Source organism: Carassius carassius, chromosome 44 (genome assembly GCF_963082965.1).
Source record: "Carassius carassius chromosome 44, fCarCar2.1, whole genome shotgun sequence".
Taxonomy (NCBI): domain Eukaryota; kingdom Metazoa; phylum Chordata; class Actinopteri; order Cypriniformes; family Cyprinidae; genus Carassius; species Carassius carassius.
In genome coordinates this window covers 19,084,634-19,105,075 of record NC_081798.1, presented here as the reverse complement: position 1 = coordinate 19,105,075, position 20,442 = coordinate 19,084,634, and the positions used below count along the sequence as shown (strand labels likewise).

The window sequence follows — 20,442 nt, the reverse complement described above, 5'->3', positions numbered from 1 at the left end:
TTTTTGATTGTTTTATTTCGCCACAGATTGATTGAAATACATTCAATGGCCTTTTAGTTTCATATTTAAAAAAGTTAATTCCTTCACATAAGGAAACAACATTTCACTTACACATTGTAAAAATGTTCACAATGGTTTAAGAAATAAATACCCTTACAAAAGGCAGTTCAAAAACACAGTATATGGTACTGACAGAAAGATGAGGTATAACCTCTTAAAAATAAATCCATGATCTTTTCAGATCTTTTCAGACATAAACTAGATATTATTTCCTCAGAAACACAAAACAAGCCCAGTTGGGTTTCATATAAATCTCAATACGATTGAAAACAATCATCAATATTAATTACAAATTCTGACCAAATCTTGGCCAAACTTACAAAACATGATTGACATGTTGTTCAGATTAGATAATAATCTTTCAAATTTTAAAGAAATTGTCATACTTATTATAAGACATGCATCATTCTTCAAAACAACAAATATGATAAAAAAAAAATCTATAATTGCTTTTCGCCAGTTGCAAAAAAATGTAATACGTTTCAACATGAAACAAAAAAGAAAGCAGATTTGACTTTACGGTCACATTATGAATCACCTCAAAGGTGAGAAATTACACCCAAAGGATATGAAAATTGCAATTTAATGCACTTTTTAGACTAATACACACTTCTAAAACACAGTGTACCATCATGGTAATTTAACTAAAAAATAGTTAAAGGACATTTTCTCAAAAAGAGAAAAATCTTCATAGAAGATTGAATTATCAGAGCACTTAGCAGAACAAATATCTCTTCCAAACTAGAACTCATGAAACACTTTCTTTTTAAAATGACAAAACGAAAGCATGATAGTTCACATAATAGTCCACTGAATCTAAAGCAGACGTTCAGTCTGAGTGTTTAAGGCTCTACCAGCGTCTCCAGATGATGCTCTTGTTGATATTCATCTCTTTGCTGAAGGTGTTCTGGTCTGGCAGGACTCTTTCCCTTCTGTTACATGAAGTCTGCAGCTTCTGGAAGTGCTTCAGCAGTCTTCTCTGGCTCTCTGTCTTCATCTCATCTTTGGACACATCTGGAGAAGCATTGACTGACAGCATGTGAACTGGAACTGTGGAGCTGCAGGAAGATGAGTGTCATCTCCAGGATCTCTGCTTTCTCCAGCTTTGAATCCGGCTGCTGCTTGATGAACTCTGGAGCCAGAAGACACTTGAGCTTGAGTTGACACAATCTCTGAGCACCTTCTCCACCCTTGGCTTTCTCAGCTGCAGATGAAGACAGAGGAGCATTAGGAAAGTGTCCTTCAGATAAGATGATATTTAAGAAGAGCAGTGAAAGCTGCTGCAGTAATGCTGCTGTCAGTAGGATGTGAATGTACCTTGTTGTTGAGAGGGAGCTGCTCCTCTGAGATGATTGTAGGTGTCATGTCTGGATCTCTGTGCTGTAGATCTCTCTGTTCAGAGTGAGTCTGATCTGCTCTGGCTGCAGATCCTCTATTTATACTCCCAAATCTCCATATGAATGTGTGAGGCTAGAGCATGTTGGAGTTTCTCACAGTCTGTAGCTAATGGAAGAGCTCAAACAGACAATGAGGGATGTGGACCGCCACATGCTCAATGATCCTCCATCAGGGGCTCAAAGGAGCAGGTGGAGGGTGAATCTGGGAAAGTGCTGACCTGTAGAGAGATCATGTTCACATCAGTGTCACTGAAGCAGCACACGCTCATTAACATTACACGTGTGTTTTATCTTATTAAACAAAGAAAAATATATACAAATATTTAATTGCATTAAATTCTTCAATAATATTCATTCATTCACAGTTTTAGACAGGAAAACAATGTTTCAATGATGCAAGCAAGATTCAATTCTGCTGTACAAAAAAAAAAAAGAGGACAATACCAAACAAGACATTTTTCAGTTTAAGTCGGTTTATTGTTGACTGATTTCAGTTAAATAACTGTGTAAGATACAATTATCTATAGAACAGCTCTGCAAAAGCTGAGCTCTGTTTAGTTCTCATCCAATAGTGTCAGTACATTGAATCAGTAATGTTGCCTGATATTAAGTGTCAACTATAAGCAAGCCAAAAAGGGGAATTATTTATTGTTTGTGAATGACTGAATGAACGAATATGGTCATCTACTTTTAGTTGGCCATATATGCTTTTACTTACACTGACAATAAACAGTGCTCTAAATATTTCAATACATAGAGCATTGCCATACAATTTATTTTTTGGCATGTATGTATATGAATGCATTTGATCTAAATGTTTAGGGTTGTGCGCTGGAATTCAGATGTCATTGTCTCCATTGTCTGAAACTCCAGGACTCCAGATGTGTGTGTGTTTGTGCTGGTCAGTGTGAGTATGTCTCATGTGAGGTTCCCACACTGACTCTCTGTCTTCACATCAATGGAGCATAAAAGCATCCAGAGTCCTGAATGAAGCTTTAGTGAAGACTCCAACCTGACGTCACCAACCATCTGGAGGGAAACGTCCCGATGCACAGAGACAGAGAGTCATCAAACACTTCCTGATCACAATTATTCTCATGCAATGAGAATATGCAAAAAATGAATGAAATAAAAATAAAATGAATACTACATTTGTTTTTGAATATATGCAAAACATCTCTTTTGTTTGCTGTTTAGGCAGCAAATAAGATTTTAGTAACATTTGTGAGACATGTTTGTTTAGATGACAAAAAATATCTTAAGCATCTGATGCAAAAGCTTAGTCATTTTAGAAGTTCACGATGCATTCAGGAAAATAAACCGTGACAGTGCTGTAATTCTGTTGATGCTGCTGATGACATCATCAGTGACATCATTAAACCAGCTTGTCAAGCTCATGCATGTAAATATCCATAAGTGTGTGTTTGTCAGATCCTGAGCTTGTTTTGGGGTTTAAGATGCTAATGACACTCAAACTGTGACTCTGTTCTCCAGAAGTTTCTCACACACAACAATAGAAGTGTGTCTATTCATGTGATAATGAGTCTTAATGCAGGACAGACCCCTACAAGCTTTCTCACGCCTCTAATGCTGAAAATTTGCTCAAATAAACACACATTTTTACAGGTATCTGAAGATTAATTTCTTAAAATGAAAATTTGATTCAGTTCTTTTCATTTTGGACTTATCAGCAGTGGTTGAAGCTGAAATAGTAAAAAGTTATAGGCCAGTGATGTTGACCTCTGACCTTTGGTCTCTTAGTTTAGTTCTATTGTCTCGGAGGGACTCTGAGTGAGTTCTGTTTCTCACGCTCTGTTCATTCACTCAATTCAATTACACAACAATAGACATGTGTCCAACTTAAACCCACAGCAGACACACGTCTCCAAATGTTTAAATGATTTAAACTGATCAAACTGGCTGTTAGTTGGATCTCTAACACAAGGAATATGAAGCAATTATGAATCTTATGCATTATCAACATGATTTAGTTGACAATCCATTCTGTCTCTTTACATTTTGATGATATATAATATGATATGATGATATATAATATAATAGATAATATAATCCATATTTTCCCAAAATAAAAATGTGAAATTAAAATATCTGGCTGCTTACGGTTTCTTGTGATTTAGATTATTAATATTTAAATGAGAAAATTTATATTTTTGTTCCTTCAAGTCACTATAGTAGAATTAAATTTTAAATGCCATGGAATTACTTGGCATAATTTACCAGTGGGATCTAATTCAAAATTCAAATTATTATATCCATCTAAGTTTCTTTAAGTTTTGATGAGAATGTTCATAAAAAGAAGTGCAAGGGGCATAATCACAAACTTCAGTTTTTAATTCTTGCTGTACATAGAGTTATTCCATCAACCGCTTTTATGTGTCAATCAAGTATTTTCTTTCATTCTTGTGGAAGAATTATTGATTAAGAAATGTTAATATAAATAATACACTGAATACAAGTGCTTTAAATATATTTATGTATTATTGTATATGTACATTTACATATTTATTCAGCACACGCTCATCATTACTAGAAACACATGGAGTCAGTGAGCACGTGTACATCATTGTAAAATGTACTTTAAACACGCTCACACATACACATTATTAACCAAAAATAAGTAAATAATCCCATGCATTACTGACTGGATTTACTTATGCAGTTGTGTGTAAAATTAAATACTTTAACAATTTTTAAATCATATCATAATTTGTGATATTCAGCGTTATCATTGCTGCCGTGTCATCACTCACACACACACACACACACACACACACACACACACACACACACACACACACACACACACACACACACACATACACACACACACAAACATTATAACCACTAATAATCAAGTTTTACAAATTCAGAGAAAGATATAAATGCAATAAAAATATTTTATTTTATAGAAACAAACAAGAGCATATGATTACAAATCATCACAAAAATAACCAAATGATACACTGTATCTTTAAAAATTAAATAAAGGAATTTTTTGCATGTCCTCCAAAAGAGAGCATGGTCAAATGGTTTTTAAAAACATTCAGTAAATTTTCCTTCACAAGAAAAATACAGTAAAATGCAGCCTCAGCTTGGTGGTTACCACAATAATGTACATTACAATCAATGCACAACTTCTTTCATAAGCCCTATATGAGCCTTTCCAGAATGTACAGTGACATTATCAGAGTCTTTTAGAGAAAAAAGTCCAGAGAGAACAAGCAAAGTGCTATTTTCCTCTGAGGTAGATGTGCGAACACATAAAATCACATCAAGTGCTTGACTTGTTAACCCTTTTCATTTGCAGGTCAGTCTGTGATGGACGTTCGTTTTAAAACAATGGCGTCACATCCTGATCTGGAGCGGGAGAAAGATGCAGAACTTCACGAGAACACCTGGAGTAGCCGCTGGGGAAGATTAAAGCCTTTTTTGAGCTAAAGAAGAGCACAGTCTTCTCCAAAATGTCAGATGCGGGAATACTATGCTGGAGGTGGTCTTCAAAAGAAGATTTCAGTTTCTCCACTTTGCTGAAACATTTTCTCTCTAAGCTGTAGAGTTTGCACCTGCAGTCCAGAAGAAAACATCTTTAGTGTATTTGTGAGTAAGCATAAATGAGATCAATTTTATGAAGCATGGTAAAATTACACTATTGCAAATACTTAGAAGCCTTTCTTACCTGGCATAGTGAACGTTGTCCTGAGGGGTGATGTCCATGTAGGCAGGCATGGTTGATGCTGATGTTGAGTTTCAGGAGTTTAAAGATCTCTTTTGCTCTTCTTCAGTGGTGAAACCAAATCCCACACAAGACCCTCAATCTTGCCCGCTTTTATACTAAAATGTATCTGCAGCCAGCCAATCAGAGAGCAGAGAAAATGGAACAATAGGCTTGTCATAATTTTCTTTGGTCCTTGAGCTTTTAATTGAGCTCTTTAGTGGACAGGTGGTTTTTTTTCCAATGCCATCTGGAGGGTCAGCCATGGGAGAATAATTGAGGGCATGAGGATTTAGGATTTCACTGTTCTCACACTCAGATTAGCGTTGGGGATTGGTGGACATATTTACTGTTTGCATATAATAAAAGTTTTAAATTTTTAATCCATGTTGACTTATTGTTATCAGTTATAATAATCATAACAGTTGTATTTTATAAACAGATTGTTTTTGAAGGTATTGCTTCTGAAGGCATTTCATATGAAAAAGGGAAAAATTATATATATCACTAAAACACATTAAACACATTAAAGGTCCCGTTTTTTGCGCTTTTTTGAAGCTTTGATTGTTTACACAGTGTGCAATATAACATGTGTTCATGTTTCGCGTGTTTCACACAATTCACCTATCTGTATACCGCTGTTTTCACTGTCATAAAAACGGGCTGATGTCTTCCTTGTTCTATAAAGTCCCTCCTTCAGAATTACGTAACGAGTTCAGATTGTGCCAGCGGTTCCTGTGTTGTGATTCGACAGCAGCTTAGAGCAAGCTGACCTCCTTGAAACGCGATTGGGCTCGTTTTGAGAAGCAAGTGGGCAGGAGCATGTGCTGGAGATGTACTTATAATCACAGGAGCGTTTTTACTGACGAGATGCGCATGAAAATCGCATTCGTTTTTTTGCACAGCCCTAACATCTAGTTAACAAAGCTAAACAGCGTTTCCCTTTGTATAATAAGTTACAGAAACTGTTAAACGCACCAACTTAGATAATAAAATACACTTACCGGTTGTGGTCCATAAACAACGCCTTCTCCAGACAAAGAGGGAACTGCTCCATCTTTCAAGAATAATCTTTGTGCGAATCCGGCATTAAACTGATTGAGATTGAGGAAGCTGTCCTCAGCAAAATGTGCTGCACATAGATTTACATGTGGATTATAATTTTCGGGAACCGAGTTAAACATAAATTGTAACCATTAATTTCCAAGTACAGCATCCCTGGGAAGCCCAAACAAAGATGATTGGACTCCGAGATGAAAATAACAGCGTTTCAACACATGGCAAACACAAACGCAGCTCTTCCTCTTCTCCGTCGGAGCACAACAAGACCACTCCCCCTTTTTTGTGTATTCCTGTGGGCGGAGGTTAGTCAAAAAACTGTTTTAGTGACGTCATTACTGCAGGAACTAGAGGGATTTAGTCCAAACGGGTCGTTTTTTGTAGGCGAATTCTGTTAAATAAAATATCTCGCTTGGCATTGAACTTTGAGCTTTAGAATTTTACAGATATTATTTATACTCTAACAACAACATTACACACATTTATAACATGGGATCACGAAGAAGTGGACCTTTAAAAAAAAAATATGTAAATTATGTAGCAATGGGAATATTTGGGGAACTACTACTACTACTACATTTATAGATGAGTGTGAAATATTTTACACATTAATATTTTATAATTGTATAATAATAATAATTTTATTTAATCTGAAATAGATTTCATTTTTTTTATTAGCGTCTGAATGTGTTTAAAAATGACAAAAATATATAATTGAAATTTTAATTATAAATAATAATTAAATAGGTTTTGATTAAAAAATATATATTTTCTTTGTTAAGTATATTCCAATATTTTCTACAAACACAAACAAATATGTAGCAAGCGATTAATTGAAAATATTTACTGTATCTGTATGCTTATAATTCATTCACAGACATGCAAAATATTTAACAAAGTGAAATATTTTGACAAAGTATTTTTTTTAATAAATATTCAATATTACATATAATAATATTCAATAATAATTTTTTATATTATAAATGATGAATATTCATTGAAATTAAGAAAAAAATTAATAGGAATAATTTGTAAATTATTATTATTACTATTTAGAAAATGTTGCTTTGACAGACACTTAATAGAATACAATCTAAACATACACACAAAAACAAAACAAAGCAAAACATCACAATAAAAAAATAAAAAATAAAAAATGTATCACTGAAATGCTCACCACACATTAAGCAAGCAACTAAATAAACAAAAACTGAATAGCATCCTTCAGGCTTCCCTCCAGAAACCCCAGACCTGTGGGAACCGACACACTTATTGTGTGACTGATTTAATGCGATGAATACAGAAGTGTGTGAAGCTGTGTGTCTCTGTGGCTCCACCAGCTCCAGGAGCATTGGGGCATGTGATCAGGGTGTTTGTGTGTGTGTGTCAGTGTGTGTGTGTAACAAGCCTGAGAACAGGTACAGCCACAGATCTCATAGAACTCATCAGAATATCTTGTTACATTGACCTAAAATACTGTTTCATTACAGCTTTTCAATTGATTTTAATCTGCAGCTGCATATATTGATTTTATTCATGAGCAATCAAACTGTAAAAGAATAATGTAAATACACCTGAAAGAATATATGCATTTAAATTATTTTTAAAATGTCATTGCTTTGCACATTTTTATGGTTGATAACACTGATGTGTTGTTGTTGCTGTTTTTCTAAATGCATGCTGTGTTCTATTAGGGAAAAAAACAAAATTCTCAGTATGGCACATGTTTGGTTATGACACTGATGTGAACGTGATCTCTCTACAGGTCAGCATTTTCCCAGATTCACCCTCCACCTGCTCCTTTGAGCCCCTGATGGAGGATCATTGAGCATGTGGTGGTCCACATCCCTCATTGTCTGTTTGAGCTCTTCCATTGGCTACAGACTGTGAGAAACTCCAACAAGCTCAAGCCTCACACATTCATATGGAGATTTGGGAGTATAAATAGAGGATCTGCAGCCAGAGCAGATCAGACTCACTCTGAACAGAGAGATCTACAGCACAGAGATCCAGACATGACACCTACAATCATCTCAGAGGAGCAGCTCCCTCTCAACAACAAGGTACATTCACATCCTACTGACAGCAGCATTACTGCAGCAGCTTTCACTGCTCTTCTTAAATATCATCTTATCTGAAGGACACTTTCCTAATGCTCCTCTGTCTTCATCTGCAGCTGAGAAAGCCAAGGGTGGAGAAGATGCTCAGAGATTGTGTCAACTCAAGCTCAAGTGTCTTTTGGCTCCAGAGTTCATCAAGCAGCAGCCGGATTCAAAGCTGGAGAAAGCAGAGATCCTGGAGATGACACTCATCTTCCTGCAGCTCCACAGTTCCAGTTCACATGCTGTCAGTCAATGCTTCTCCAGATGTGTCCAAAGATGAGATGAAGACAGAGAGCCAGAGAAGACTGCTGAAGCACTTCCAGAAGCTGCAGACTTCATGTAACAGAAGGGAAAGAGTCCTGCCAGACCAGAACACCTTCAGCAAAGAGATGAATATCAACAAGAGCATCATCTGGAGACGCTGGTAGAGCCTTAAACACTCAGACTGAACGTCTGCTTTAGATTCAGTGGACTAGCATTTTTACATTTTCCTTTTTGAGGAAAAGTGCTTAATGAATTCCAGTTTGGAAGATATGTTAGTGAAGACGTGGCTTCACTTTATTCTTCATTAGATGTAATGAGCTTGAATGTACAATGTGCAATTCATGTATTTAGCTGTTTGATTACTTCCAACTTCATGTGATTCTACATGTTTTGAAAAACATTTATGTTTATAGAACGAATTAAATTTCCCATCTATTTTGATGGGCTTCCTTATTTTAAGTGATCTCAAATTGTGCTTCACATTGAAGCTAGATTTAATTTTAACCTCATAATGAGCCTTTGAGTTAACTTTTATGTCTTATTGTTTAAGCATGTTTGGGAAAATCTTGTCAGATTATAAAGTTTTAAACAGTTCCTTTTTGGAACAAGTTTGTTACTCATTCCTTTCATAAAGGCATGTATTGTGATGAAAACTGTTAGGTTTTCAATGACTCACTTGTATTGTATCAATATACATGTCTATTTGACATTGCATGTGTAATTTGCAAAACATCCGTTTTCTCATTAGACATCTAATAAATTGAGTTGCTCCTCAGTCATTTTTTGTTTTCACTGGTATTGAAAATTATGAGCAGAACATGTTTAACACAATAAATGTTTAATAAGTACCAGTTACAACATGATAAAACAAGTTGGATTAAATAATGAAACCGCCTTTACAAAAGGCATGGATAAATCAGAGACCAAAAAACTCAAATTACATGATTTTCTAATTAAGTTATGCTTACCATACACTAGATGGTAGATTAAACTAGATTAAATCGAAAAGAACAAGCAAATGTTACATTAAAAAGCAACAAAGTGCATACGCCTAAACAAAAGCTATGTCAAGCAGATAGTCCCAAAATTAATTGTTCTTCTACGGTCTCCATAATGGCACTCTTGTCGATGATCGTTTTGGTGATCTGCGCATCAATCCACGCGCCGTGAAGGCCATTAAGCGCATCTGATTGGTCCTTTGCAGCACGTAGAATCGTTTGATCGCTTCTCTGTCGTGGGGCGTCAGGTGCGCGTGCAGTGACACGTGACGCAGAATTGGCGCGTTGTTTTAAAAAAAATCAACGGTCATCTCCAGAATATCGGCTTTGTTTGGTATAACAAAATGTCACCCAGACATTTGTGTGGTGTTGTGAAATAACTCTCTCAGATGTTCGATACTGCGGTCGATTCTGTCTCTCCGCGTTTTTTCCACAAGAATCTTTCGAAAATGCGTAGGAAGAAGAAAAAACGGTAAGTTTGACAGTGAGTTATATGGTAAAATAGAGATCAAGAAGGTCATATTACACTTACTTTGTGGTTCTCAGGACACGATATGCTCTCACGTCCTTGGTATTGACTGACCGGTGCCATTTCGTGATGATTTAATAAAAATAAAAAAAAATGTGAAAAATCCTCTTCTCGTCATATAAGAATGAAGTTCGCTGTAGTTATAGCTGAGGTAAAAGTTATTTCAAACTGCCAGCCAATCAGAGAGGAGCGCGAGTCGGCGGTTTTACGGCACACGAGCTTCCGTCCTCTCCCGCTGGGTCAAGAGTCACTAAAAGTGTGCCTGACACCCGCTTAGAAGTCCAGTAGTGCTGACAAGACCAACAAGTCGGTGTGAGGCAATAAAACGATCCAGACACGCTTCAGACAGAGAGTCTTTGATCCTGAGCTGTTATTGCTCCAGTAAAAACGGACTTTCCCAGCCTCAGGTTTCAGTTTGTTGTGCTGATCTTTTATAGAGGTTTTTTTTCTTCAAAGTGAATTTTGGATGTGCTTTTATCAATGTAATCTGCTCATGCTTGAGTTCATTTATTGTTTACTTTTTTATCGGATTATCTGAAAAAGTTTAAATTGAAACTTTTAATTTAGATGCCACATTTCAATTTGATTTAAAGAGAATGTGGACTTCCTGATAGAAATCATTGAAATAATCGGATTAACTGCCACATCAAAACATTTATTAGTAACAGATTTTATTTATGTATTTATTATTATTATTTAATTAATATTTCAAAATAAATAATCTACATTGATTTGGGGAAAAGTATACAACTCCTGTAATAATATGAATATTTCTTCTTTTTCTTTTTTTTAATTAGTTTCACTAAAAATGTTATACTATGTATATGTAAAAAATATTTAAAATATTAATATTTTGAAGCTTTTAAAATGGTTTTTAGCAAAGTATAGATCCATATTTAGTTTTAAGGTTTTTAGAAAAAAAATTACTTGAATATCTTATTTTTCATTTTGAATGACCAGCTTTTAGAAAAGCCATGCTCTCACCATGATTTTGGCCAGAAGCTGACATGGTGGAAAGAGAATATTTAATTCCCAGCACTGGATTGTGTTCGTCAAGGAAAATGTTTGTATCCCGTGTGGATAAAAAGGTGCATGCAAATCTTTAGTTTCATCACAGATTTATATCATTAAACACTTTGGTTATCGAAAGACTGATTAACCTATTGATTAATTGGATCTAGATAAGGTAAATGCATGTCCTGTGGGATATGTACTGCCAGTGTTTGATTTGATTTGAGGAGGACGCCTCACCCACTGGCCTCTGAGTGTGGGAAAGCTATTCCTGACTGGGACTCATGGCTTTGTAATGCTAATGAGCTCCTATAAATAGAGGAGCACACCCCTCATTCCCAACACAACTGACTTGCTTTCCTCAGAGAAACTTCTCTCCATCCGAAAGAATGGCTCCATCCTACATGACTGACTTCTCTAAACTCTCCAACAAGGAAAAGCATAAAGTAAGTATTTTTGACACTTGAAATACAATTGTTCCTCAACATCTCTCTTTTGTTCTGCTATGAATTTTGAAGCAAGCAACTAACCGACTGTCTCCTTTCTCACCAGTTGAGAAAACCAGTGGTGGAAAAGATGCGCAGAGATCGCATCAACAACTGCATCGAGCAGCTCAAATCCATGCTGGAGAAGGAGATCCACCAGCAGGATCCAAACACCAAGCTGGAGAAAGCCGACATCCTGGAGATGACGGTGGTTTTTCTGAAACAGCAGCTGCAGCCCAAGACCTCGGCTCCACAGAAAGCCCACTTTGATGGCTATTCCCAGTGTTGGAGGGAGACCATGAGCTTCTTATCTGGAGACAACAAGGTTGATGCTGTACGTCAGCATCTGAACCGCTGCCAAGAAGCCCAGAGATCATCTCAAGACCTCACTCACGTGTCTCCAGCTTCCCATCAGCCCACCAAGGTGAAGCAGGAACCATGTGCTCACAGATCTCTCTGGAGACCTTGGTAGACAATGAAAGACTTCCACAGAAAAACTAGACGGTGGTTTTACCATCTCTTGTGTTGTAGGAGATGCTTCCTTTTTTAAACCCCCAATTGCTCACCGGGCACCTCAGCATTGGCTGCCCATTGCTCCAGGTGTGTGTGTGTTCACAGTGTGTTTGTGCACTTGGATGGGTTAAGTGCAGAGCACGAATTTCGAGTAGGGGACACCTTACTTGGCCAGAATTTTTAATTGACACTTCCACTAGATTATGGATGGGAATGGGTTTCACAATGTGAAAGTGTAATTCTCTACAGGTGATTACATTATGTTAAATAATAATAATAATATTATATTATTATTGTAACACCTCTATAGTTTTCCTCATGGATGGACAGAAACTTCGCATTGAAGAGTCAATGAATGTTTAACTCCTGTGGAGTAAAATACAAAGTAAATATTTGCAATGTTTGATATGCAAATGCTATAGTTTCTTCTTATGCAGGATGTAAATTTTCACTTTTTTTTCTAATATATAGTGACATACTGTATGTTAATTGTGCAAACATAGTCACATACAAATAAACACTTTTTGAATATAATCGATGCTTCTTTCCTCATTGTTAATCAAAACAAATGTTTTGTACTGCATGTTCTTAACGGACCTTTGAAATTTAAACCGTGTTTTCAAAAAAACATCACCAGACCTGTCAAATTATCAAGTGGTCTCAATTTCAGCTAATGGGAGTCCATTTACACTTAATGGTCAAAGAATGACATTAATGGTGTAAGCATTTACATATATGCATTTAGCAGAAAAGAAAGTGTACGTTTTGAAAAGGTTCTGCCAATGATAAGATTTGTACCTTTTTTCTGAGAGTGTGTACATTTTATCAGTTTTTGCATAACATTTTTTGGAAATAATGAAAAATGTATTATCCCTAACACTAGATGTTGGCCTATTAAAGAGCATAAAACCACATTCTATAACTTTAGAAATATCTATATTTGTCACATGTGTCTTCAGTTTTAATATCTGCATGTCTTTTAAACTTTTTTTAAGTCATGTGATAAATGGCATGTATTAAACTAGACTTAGATGAGTTTGAGCATGACTATAGAGTTAAGAGAGTGTGAGAAAGAGTTCAGGGGCTTAATATTGGTGTTTGTGCTTTGAAAGCCTTGATAATGGGTGCCGTGTGCTGTCAGCTCTGGTTTCATCAGACAGCTGGTGTGGCTGACGGGGCGGGGTGGGGCGCTTCGCCCATCATGTGTGGGGCCGGCCTCTCTCAGGATTTCCCACACCCGTGACTCTGGCTCCTGTTTCAGATCTGACATGAAAGAAGTGTGCCGTGCTAAATCATCCATTACGTATGGTGGTGTGAATCCTAACTTTTCCCTTCTATTGCCCCAGTTCAAACCCGAGCCCCCTGGCGAACAGCTGTCCACTTGTTGTTTGAGTCTACTTGTTGCAAACCTGAGGTGGCGTATTGTTACGGGTCATGTGAATTGTTATATTATAAGTTCTTTATATTTTAGAAACTGTTTTCCACAATATGGAAATATGCCTTCAGAACAACTGATACTAAAAACAAGACAAACATTAAAAAACAATAAGATACAGTATAATTAAAACCTGGAAAAGGAATAAAAAAAGAAAAATACAAAAAGAAAAATAACCATGAGATATGCATTAATTAATATTCCATTTAAAATAATTTAAATACAATTATTTTAGGTGTAAAATTAAAAGCAGTTGGTGTGGAAACAATTTTCACTCAGAAACTGCTAGTCGATTTCACAATTGATTTACAAAGAAAAATAATTAGACACATTTTTTAAGTAGAGAGACTGAAATAGTATTTTCTTACAAAATGTAGTCCAATAATCTTTTTTTTTCCAACTTTGAAAAGTAATTTTTACAAATATTTTTTACAGTGTATAAAATAACATACATAAGAAGAATAAAGGAATATATATATATATATATATATATATATATATATATATATATATATATATATATATATATATATATATATATATATATATATATATATATATATATATATACTTTCTACAGTTAAATTACTATTCTGATGAACTTTTGTAACTGATGTCATTTCCATTTATGTCGTTTGATCATTTACATTTACATGCAGTTATACTTCAATCTGCAAAAAAAAAAAAATGAATTAACCTAATTCATGACACAATTATTTATTGAAATTTGTAGTTGGTTAAAAGTATTTTAAAAGTCTTTCAAGTGCTGACACACTTTTCACGCCGCATGCACTGAAGGTGGCATGCATTTTACGGGACTTAGGGCAAATACAGTAGACGTCAGGATGGCCATGTGCCTCTGCTGAATTTACAGGAGCGGGAAGCCTTTCGTTTCTGGGTGTGAGGCAGTGGAGACGGCACACCTCTACTGAACACACACACATACACATACACAAAAAGTGGCTGTTAGATCCCCTTTCAGGACCCCCTCCTCCTCCTCCTCCTTCTCTCATTCTTTAGAGGTCCAAGCTGCTGATGTTATCAAGTGTTAGAGACAGCTATGTGATTGGCCCGTGAGTGTGGGAAAGCATCAGATGCTTCAGACCCATGCAAACAAAGTGTTTTAAATGGAACGTGCTTGTGTGTCATCAGTCCCAACTCCAGCATTACATTTCATTACGAGTAAGTCAATGATGTTAGCAGAAAAAAACCCTGATGGGCTAAAATCAAATTTCTTCTTTTTTTTTTTTTCTTAATTACAACAAATATTGTCGATGTATATTCATGTCTTGTAATATAACAGAAATGTTACTGTTATAATATAAAACAATATGTTGGGAAAAAAAGCAGAATACTCGCATAAATAAAGTTTTACTCATTTAAACTGAAAACACTTTAAATACTTAAAACTTAAAATAAATTGTGTTTATAAGTTTGGAGGTCAGCAACTCCAAAAAAAAAAAAAAAAAAAAAGTTATTTAGCATTTCATCCTATCTAGTCTTCATCAGTTATCTAGTTTTAGTATCTTTGAGATTGACTTTATATTTTGAATTATATAGTTAAATGAATTATTATTTTTGTATTTAGCATTTTTCAGTTTGATTTTAGTTATATTGATTTTGTTTTTTTTTTATTATTATTATTTCTTTTAATGTCAATATTGTTTTATTAATTATATTTTAGTTTTTAGTTTTTTTTTTAATTTAGTACATTAAGTTCATTTCAGTGTTGCTTTGGCAACTAGCTAAAAGTAAATTTCGTAAACATTTTTATATTTTTAGTTTATTTATTTCACGTAACTTTTTCATTAATTTTTTTACTTTATATTATAACCCTTGATGCACAATGATTTGCATATTAAATCTATTTAAAAAATGTCAATAAAACATGTTCAGGAATTTGCAAACTTCCCTGAACATATAAGTGATACTAACTATTCATCATTTTGTAAGCTCATGTGTAAACTTTGTGCAACTATATATCCTAAAAAAAAAACACACATTTCTTACATTTTGCTTTGTATGCTATATTTTTAGTGTACAGTCAGTGTTTATGTGGTGACTTAAGTATAATATGCACAGCAGTATACATCAATAAAATAATGTCAAAAGATTTTTTTTTATAATTAATTGCTTTTATTAAATGCAATGTCAGACACACAGTGTCCACAATGTTTAAGCACACAAGAATGCCATCATAAGAACAAATATTGTTTTTTTTCTTTAGCCTTTACAAAAGGCTGTATCAAATGAACGTCTATCAGGACCTTACAAAGGGCTCCGATTCTGAGCAATATCACAAGCCAAAAAAACATTAGGATTGGGAAAAAGCCTCTAGACCAACACAAGGCAAATGTCTTATAAATCTTATCAAGGATAAAACAATTGAAACTTCAATATGAAGCAGTTGAAATGAACATAGAAATGGAAATGTGTATCTCCTACAACACGAGATGGTAAAACCACCATCTAGTTTTTCTGTGGAAGTCTTTCATTGTCTACCAGGGTCTCCAGAGAGGTCTGTGAGCACATGGTTCCTGCTTCACCTTGGTGGGCTGATGGGAAGCTGGAGACACGTGAGTGAGGTCTTGAGATGATATCTGGGCTTCTTGGCAGCGGTTCAGATGCTGACGTACAGCATCAACCTTGTTGTCTCCAGATAAGAAGCTCATGGTCTCCCTCCAACACTGGGAATAGCCATCAAAGTGGGCTTTCTGTGGAGCCGAGGTCTTGGGCTGCAGCTGCTGTTTCAGAAAAACCACCGTCATCTCCAGGATGTCGGCTTTCTCCAGCTTGGTGTTTGGATCCTGCTGGTGGATCTCCTTCTCCAGCATGGATTTGAGCTGCTCGATGCAGTTGTTGATGCGATCTCTGCGCATCTTTTCCACCACTGGTTTTCTCAACTGGTGAGGAAGGAGACAGTCGGTTAGTTGCTTGCTTCAAAATTCATAGCAGAACAAAAGAGAAATGTTGAGAAACAATTGCATTTCAAGTGTCAAAAAATACTTACTTTATGCTTTTCCTTGTTGGAGAGTTTAGAGAAGTCAGTCATGTAGGATGGAGCCATTCTTTCGGATGGAGAGAAGTTTCTCTGAGGAAAGCAAGTCAGTTGTGTTGGGAATGAGGGGTGCGCTCCTCTATTTATAGGAGCTCATTAGCATTACAAAGCCATGAGTCCCAGTCAGGAATAGCTTTCCCACACTCAGAGGCCAGTGGGTGAGGCGTCCTCCACAATAGAAGAGGCATCAATTATTTCATGGTTAACTGGCCTCAGGGCTTCCACGGAGGGAATGCTCTTCCACACACCCAGCGTAACACAGGCAGGTTGCTGTACTTTTATTACCTGGGAACATCAGCACTCACTGATAAGGCTTCTGCAGATGGAGCCTAGACACATGATCATTTCCCAAGAGATGCAAAGGATATAGATAAGATGTCACACACCTTATCAGGCAGAGACACCGATCTAGTTCAATAGCTGGCTGGAAGATTTTTTTTGTTTTTGCAGAAATGCTTATGGAAAAATTTGCTAATACAAGGATAAAATATTTAATTGTATTTTAATATTTTATAAATGGACACTTTTTTCTACATATGCACATCATTTTATAATAAATACAAAAAGGATTTACTGTGAATATGAACTGTAAAATTGATAATAGCTCTATTTATAATTATTGTAAAGTAAATATATATATTTTACAATACAAAATATAATAAAAATGACAAATCTTCATAGATACTGTAAAACAGCTGGCTGGAAGAAATAGTTTTTTTTTAATCCTTATTAAAAACATTAAAAACTAATAAAAAATAACTTAAATGTAATAAATATAAATAATTGAACTGTACACACACACACACACACACACATACACACACACATAAATATATATATATATATATATATATATATATATATATACACACACACACATACATACATATATATATATGATATTTCCCATATTATTTGTGATGGCTCTAACTATATTTTAAAAGTGTTTCTTCAGTCTTCACACACTCTGATCAGAATATATTCACTGCGAATGACAATTAAGCGCAATTATCCCATGCACTCAAGTATGGCACACTTCTATTGTTCTGGGCCCCCCTCCTGTCCTGAGAGAGTTTTGGGTAATAAATGGACAGATAGTGTGGGAAACCCAGGCTGGATCCTACTCACACGTTCTTGAGTCAATAGATCGAGCCCCTCCTCTGTCCCTCCACAAACAGCCTTTGAACCTGCTGCTCAGATCGACGCGTGTGTGTTCTCACCACTCGCTCACATCACCTGGTCCTCTGACTCAAATCTACACCCAAACACACACGTCTCCATCAGCGCACAAGCATGTGCTGCAACATCTGCACCATATATATATATAATCCTAACATGTTCTGTAAATGTTCTATTTCACATATAAATCACATATCACAGGTGCCGCTGAACACACTCTTTATTATTGAATATTTTCCTTAATGTTATGCTTGAATTTAACTTTATTTTTAACTTCATTTTATTTCACATATTCCATACTGCTTCTAATAAATGAATATAAAAATATTTTCTCTCTACTCCGATCATCAACAATGGTCACCCAATGCCAGATGTTGTTTTGGAGGGAAATTTGCTCTATTTTCTTCAGTTTCTTTCTTCCTTCTTTAAGACTCCGGTTTCCAAACAGTGACTCATTCTGACAGATGACACTGATAGTTTAAAGACTAGGCAGCATTCCAGCATACAGCTTCTCACTGTTCGGAGGAATAAAGGCTCTCTCTCTCTCTCTCTTTGTGTGTGTGTGTGGTGTTGTGGCAGTGTGTCCAGCTGCAGGTCGCTTCAGTGAGGAATGTGTGAGAGCTCTGGTCTGTGTCTGCTTCCCACACTTCGGCCCATTGAGAGCCGCCCCACCCTGCTGCCGCTGATCCAGTGCGCCTCATTATTCCTGCTCTCAATAGACCATCTGGTCCTCTGCTTTTGCACACAAAGCTTCCTGCTCTCCCACATGAACCTCAAAGCTGCAGGTACGCTTTCACTCCTGAAGAGAGATTGATCTGTACACAATCCCACCAACACAAACAAGCATGGAGGCATGTGTGCAAAACACGTTTCTGCATGCAACGGTATCTTTATACATGTTAACAGACATTCACTGTAAACCTCACATACACAACAGGATGCGAACACCTGTCTCTATCTATCTATCTATCTATCTATCTATCTATCTATCTATCTATCTATCTATCTATCTATCTATCTATCTATCTATCTATCTATCTATCATTCAATAATAAATAACCATAATAGTACATATTTAATAATTTTAAATTGAACAATTAATTAATAAAAATGTGTTTATCATCTTTTTTATCAATTGGATAATTTGTTAATACATATATTAATATTGTCATAATACACCTATTTAAATTCATTATTTTAAAACATGATTTTCTTTTTCATTTGAGTTTTTTTTTATATTTGTTAATAAAATATAAAATAAATATTTTTGTTTACTGAATATAAAACTGTTTAAATTAATTAGTTTTAATACATATATTTGACTAAATATTTAAACAATGATAATAAATATTTTATTTAGATTTTTATTAATTAAATAAAAAATATATATACATGTTTGTAAATGTTCAAACAATTTTTAATATACATGATTTTTTTACATTTGAAGTTTTTAATAAATGTAAATTGTTTAATAAATATTCAAATAATAATAATAGTTATTCTTATTGATTAAAAAATGAAAACTTTAAAAATGTCCAAATTAATTATTTTTAATACCCATACATGTTTGTAATAGTTTTTAATATGCTGGACATTTTTAAATTGGCAATAAATATAGATTTTTCACATATTGAAAAACTGTTCAAATTAATAATTTTAATATATGTGTTTTAATTGCTTTTAATTACATTTAATATTTTTAATAAATATAAAAAAATAAACATTTAAATTATTCAAATCTGTCCAAATTATAAATTATATACTATTATATATATATATATATATATATATATATATATATATATATATATATATATAATTTAGTAAAAATTTATAATTTGAACTGTGTGTTGCTGTTCTAAAGATGACACCACAATTCAACAATTGTTTTCCTGCAGAAAAAAAAGGGTGCTGCTTTCCTGTTTTTTCCTCCGTTTTTGTTTTAATGACCACAAACACTCCTGCAAGACTTGAGGGGTTTCAGTGGGCAGAAGGTACTGGACAATTTCACAGTTTCGGGTTTTAACTGCTTCTTTTCATACGTCTGTGCTGTGAATGCCAGAGCATGTGATGCTGGAATGTCATTGAGCTTCTCTCACATCAAGACCCAAATTCCTCTCCGGCAAGCAGAGGTCAGGGGCTTCCCAGCTCCCCATTTTTATGAAGAGACGGACACTTCACACTGGGCACACAGCACTGAGCATCTGCTTCCCTCTCTCTGTGTGTGTGTGAGAATGAGAAGAGTGATGGACAAGGGGGCACCCACATTCAAAGACCCTTTTGCGGAGTAGGATGGAATGTATTGTGGCTTTACCAGTCGATTTTGGCGGGAGATGGGAATTGGTGTGGGAACGGAATTTGGGGTTAACTAAACCAAAGCCTCCTCAGAGAACAAGAGATGCACTTCATAGATGAGTCGCTGCAATTAAGAAGAATATTTTGCATTTATCACACTCTTAAAAAATAAAGGTTCTTTACTGGCATTGATAGTTCCAAGAAGAATCTTTTTTATTATTTTTTTTAAGTAAAAGGTTGTTTTTAAGAGCTTTCCATGAATGGTTCTTTGGGGAACCAAAAGTACCTCTTTTACAGTCTTAACTATTTGCCACCATTTTTGGT

The 20,442-nt window shown here is 35.2% G+C and overlaps 2 protein-coding genes, 1 long non-coding RNA gene and 2 pseudogenes across 4 annotated transcripts; 2 read left to right on the top strand and 3 right to left on the bottom strand.

Annotated features, from left to right (window-relative positions):
* Nucleotides 1-5: 5 nt before the first annotated feature.
* On the bottom strand, nt 6-1,425 carry LOC132126236 (transcription factor HES-5-like; annotated as a pseudogene).
* A 6,650-nt stretch (nt 1,426-8,075) lies between these two features.
* On the top strand, nt 8,076-9,630 carry LOC132126650 (transcription factor HES-5-like; annotated as a pseudogene).
* Nucleotides 9,631-9,907: 277 nt separating this feature from the next.
* LOC132126651 (uncharacterized) lies at nt 9,908-10,284 on the bottom strand. The gene is made up of 2 exons (XR_009427428.1): nt 10,146-10,284; nt 9,908-10,053 (listed from the first exon to the last, which is right to left on the bottom strand). It is a non-coding gene; the product is annotated as an uncharacterized LOC132126651 (long non-coding RNA).
* An 816-nt stretch (nt 10,285-11,100) lies between these two features.
* her15.2 (hairy and enhancer of split-related 15, tandem duplicate 2) lies at nt 11,101-12,682 on the top strand. Of its 2 annotated transcripts, XM_059538056.1 has the most exons (3): nt 11,103-11,230; nt 11,324-11,599; nt 11,706-12,682. In XM_059538056.1, the coding sequence occupies exons 2-3, from the start codon at nt 11,543-11,545 to the stop codon at nt 12,108-12,110; spliced, it is 462 nt and encodes a 153-aa protein (XP_059394039.1). In that variant the 5' UTR covers nt 11,103-11,230; nt 11,324-11,542; the 3' UTR covers nt 12,111-12,682. The 2 variants fall into 2 exon arrangements, with proteins under 2 accessions (XP_059394038.1, XP_059394039.1); XM_059538055.1 differs by having other exon boundaries at nt 11,101-11,599.
* Nucleotides 12,683-15,699: 3,017 nt separating this feature from the next.
* Nucleotides 15,700-16,779, bottom strand: LOC132126331 (transcription factor HES-5-like). Its single transcript, XM_059537526.1, has 2 exons — nt 16,597-16,779; nt 15,700-16,489 (listed from the first exon to the last, which is right to left on the bottom strand). Exons 1-2 carry the CDS (start codon nt 16,651-16,653, stop codon nt 16,085-16,087), a joined length of 462 nt encoding a protein of 153 aa, XP_059393509.1. The 5' UTR covers nt 16,654-16,779; the 3' UTR covers nt 15,700-16,084.
* Nucleotides 16,780-20,442: the final 3,663 nt, after the last annotated feature.

What these genes read in the sequence shown, in the direction of transcription:
- her15.2 (XM_059538055.1), top strand. Translation starts at nt 11,543, where the DNA reads ATGGCTCCATCCTACATGACTGACTTCTCTAAACTCTCCAACAAGGAA. An exon ending in CCAACAAGGAAAAGCATAAA is followed by an intron (nt 11,600 to 11,705) that starts GTAAGTATTTTT and finishes CTTTCTCACCAG; the next exon opens with TTGAGAAAACCAGTGGTGGA.
- LOC132126331 (XM_059537526.1), bottom strand. Translation starts at nt 16,653, where the DNA reads ATGGCTCCATCCTACATGACTGACTTCTCTAAACTCTCCAACAAGGAA. An exon ending in CCAACAAGGAAAAGCATAAA is followed by an intron (nt 16,490 to 16,596) that starts GTAAGTATTTTT and finishes CTTCCTCACCAG; the next exon opens with TTGAGAAAACCAGTGGTGGA.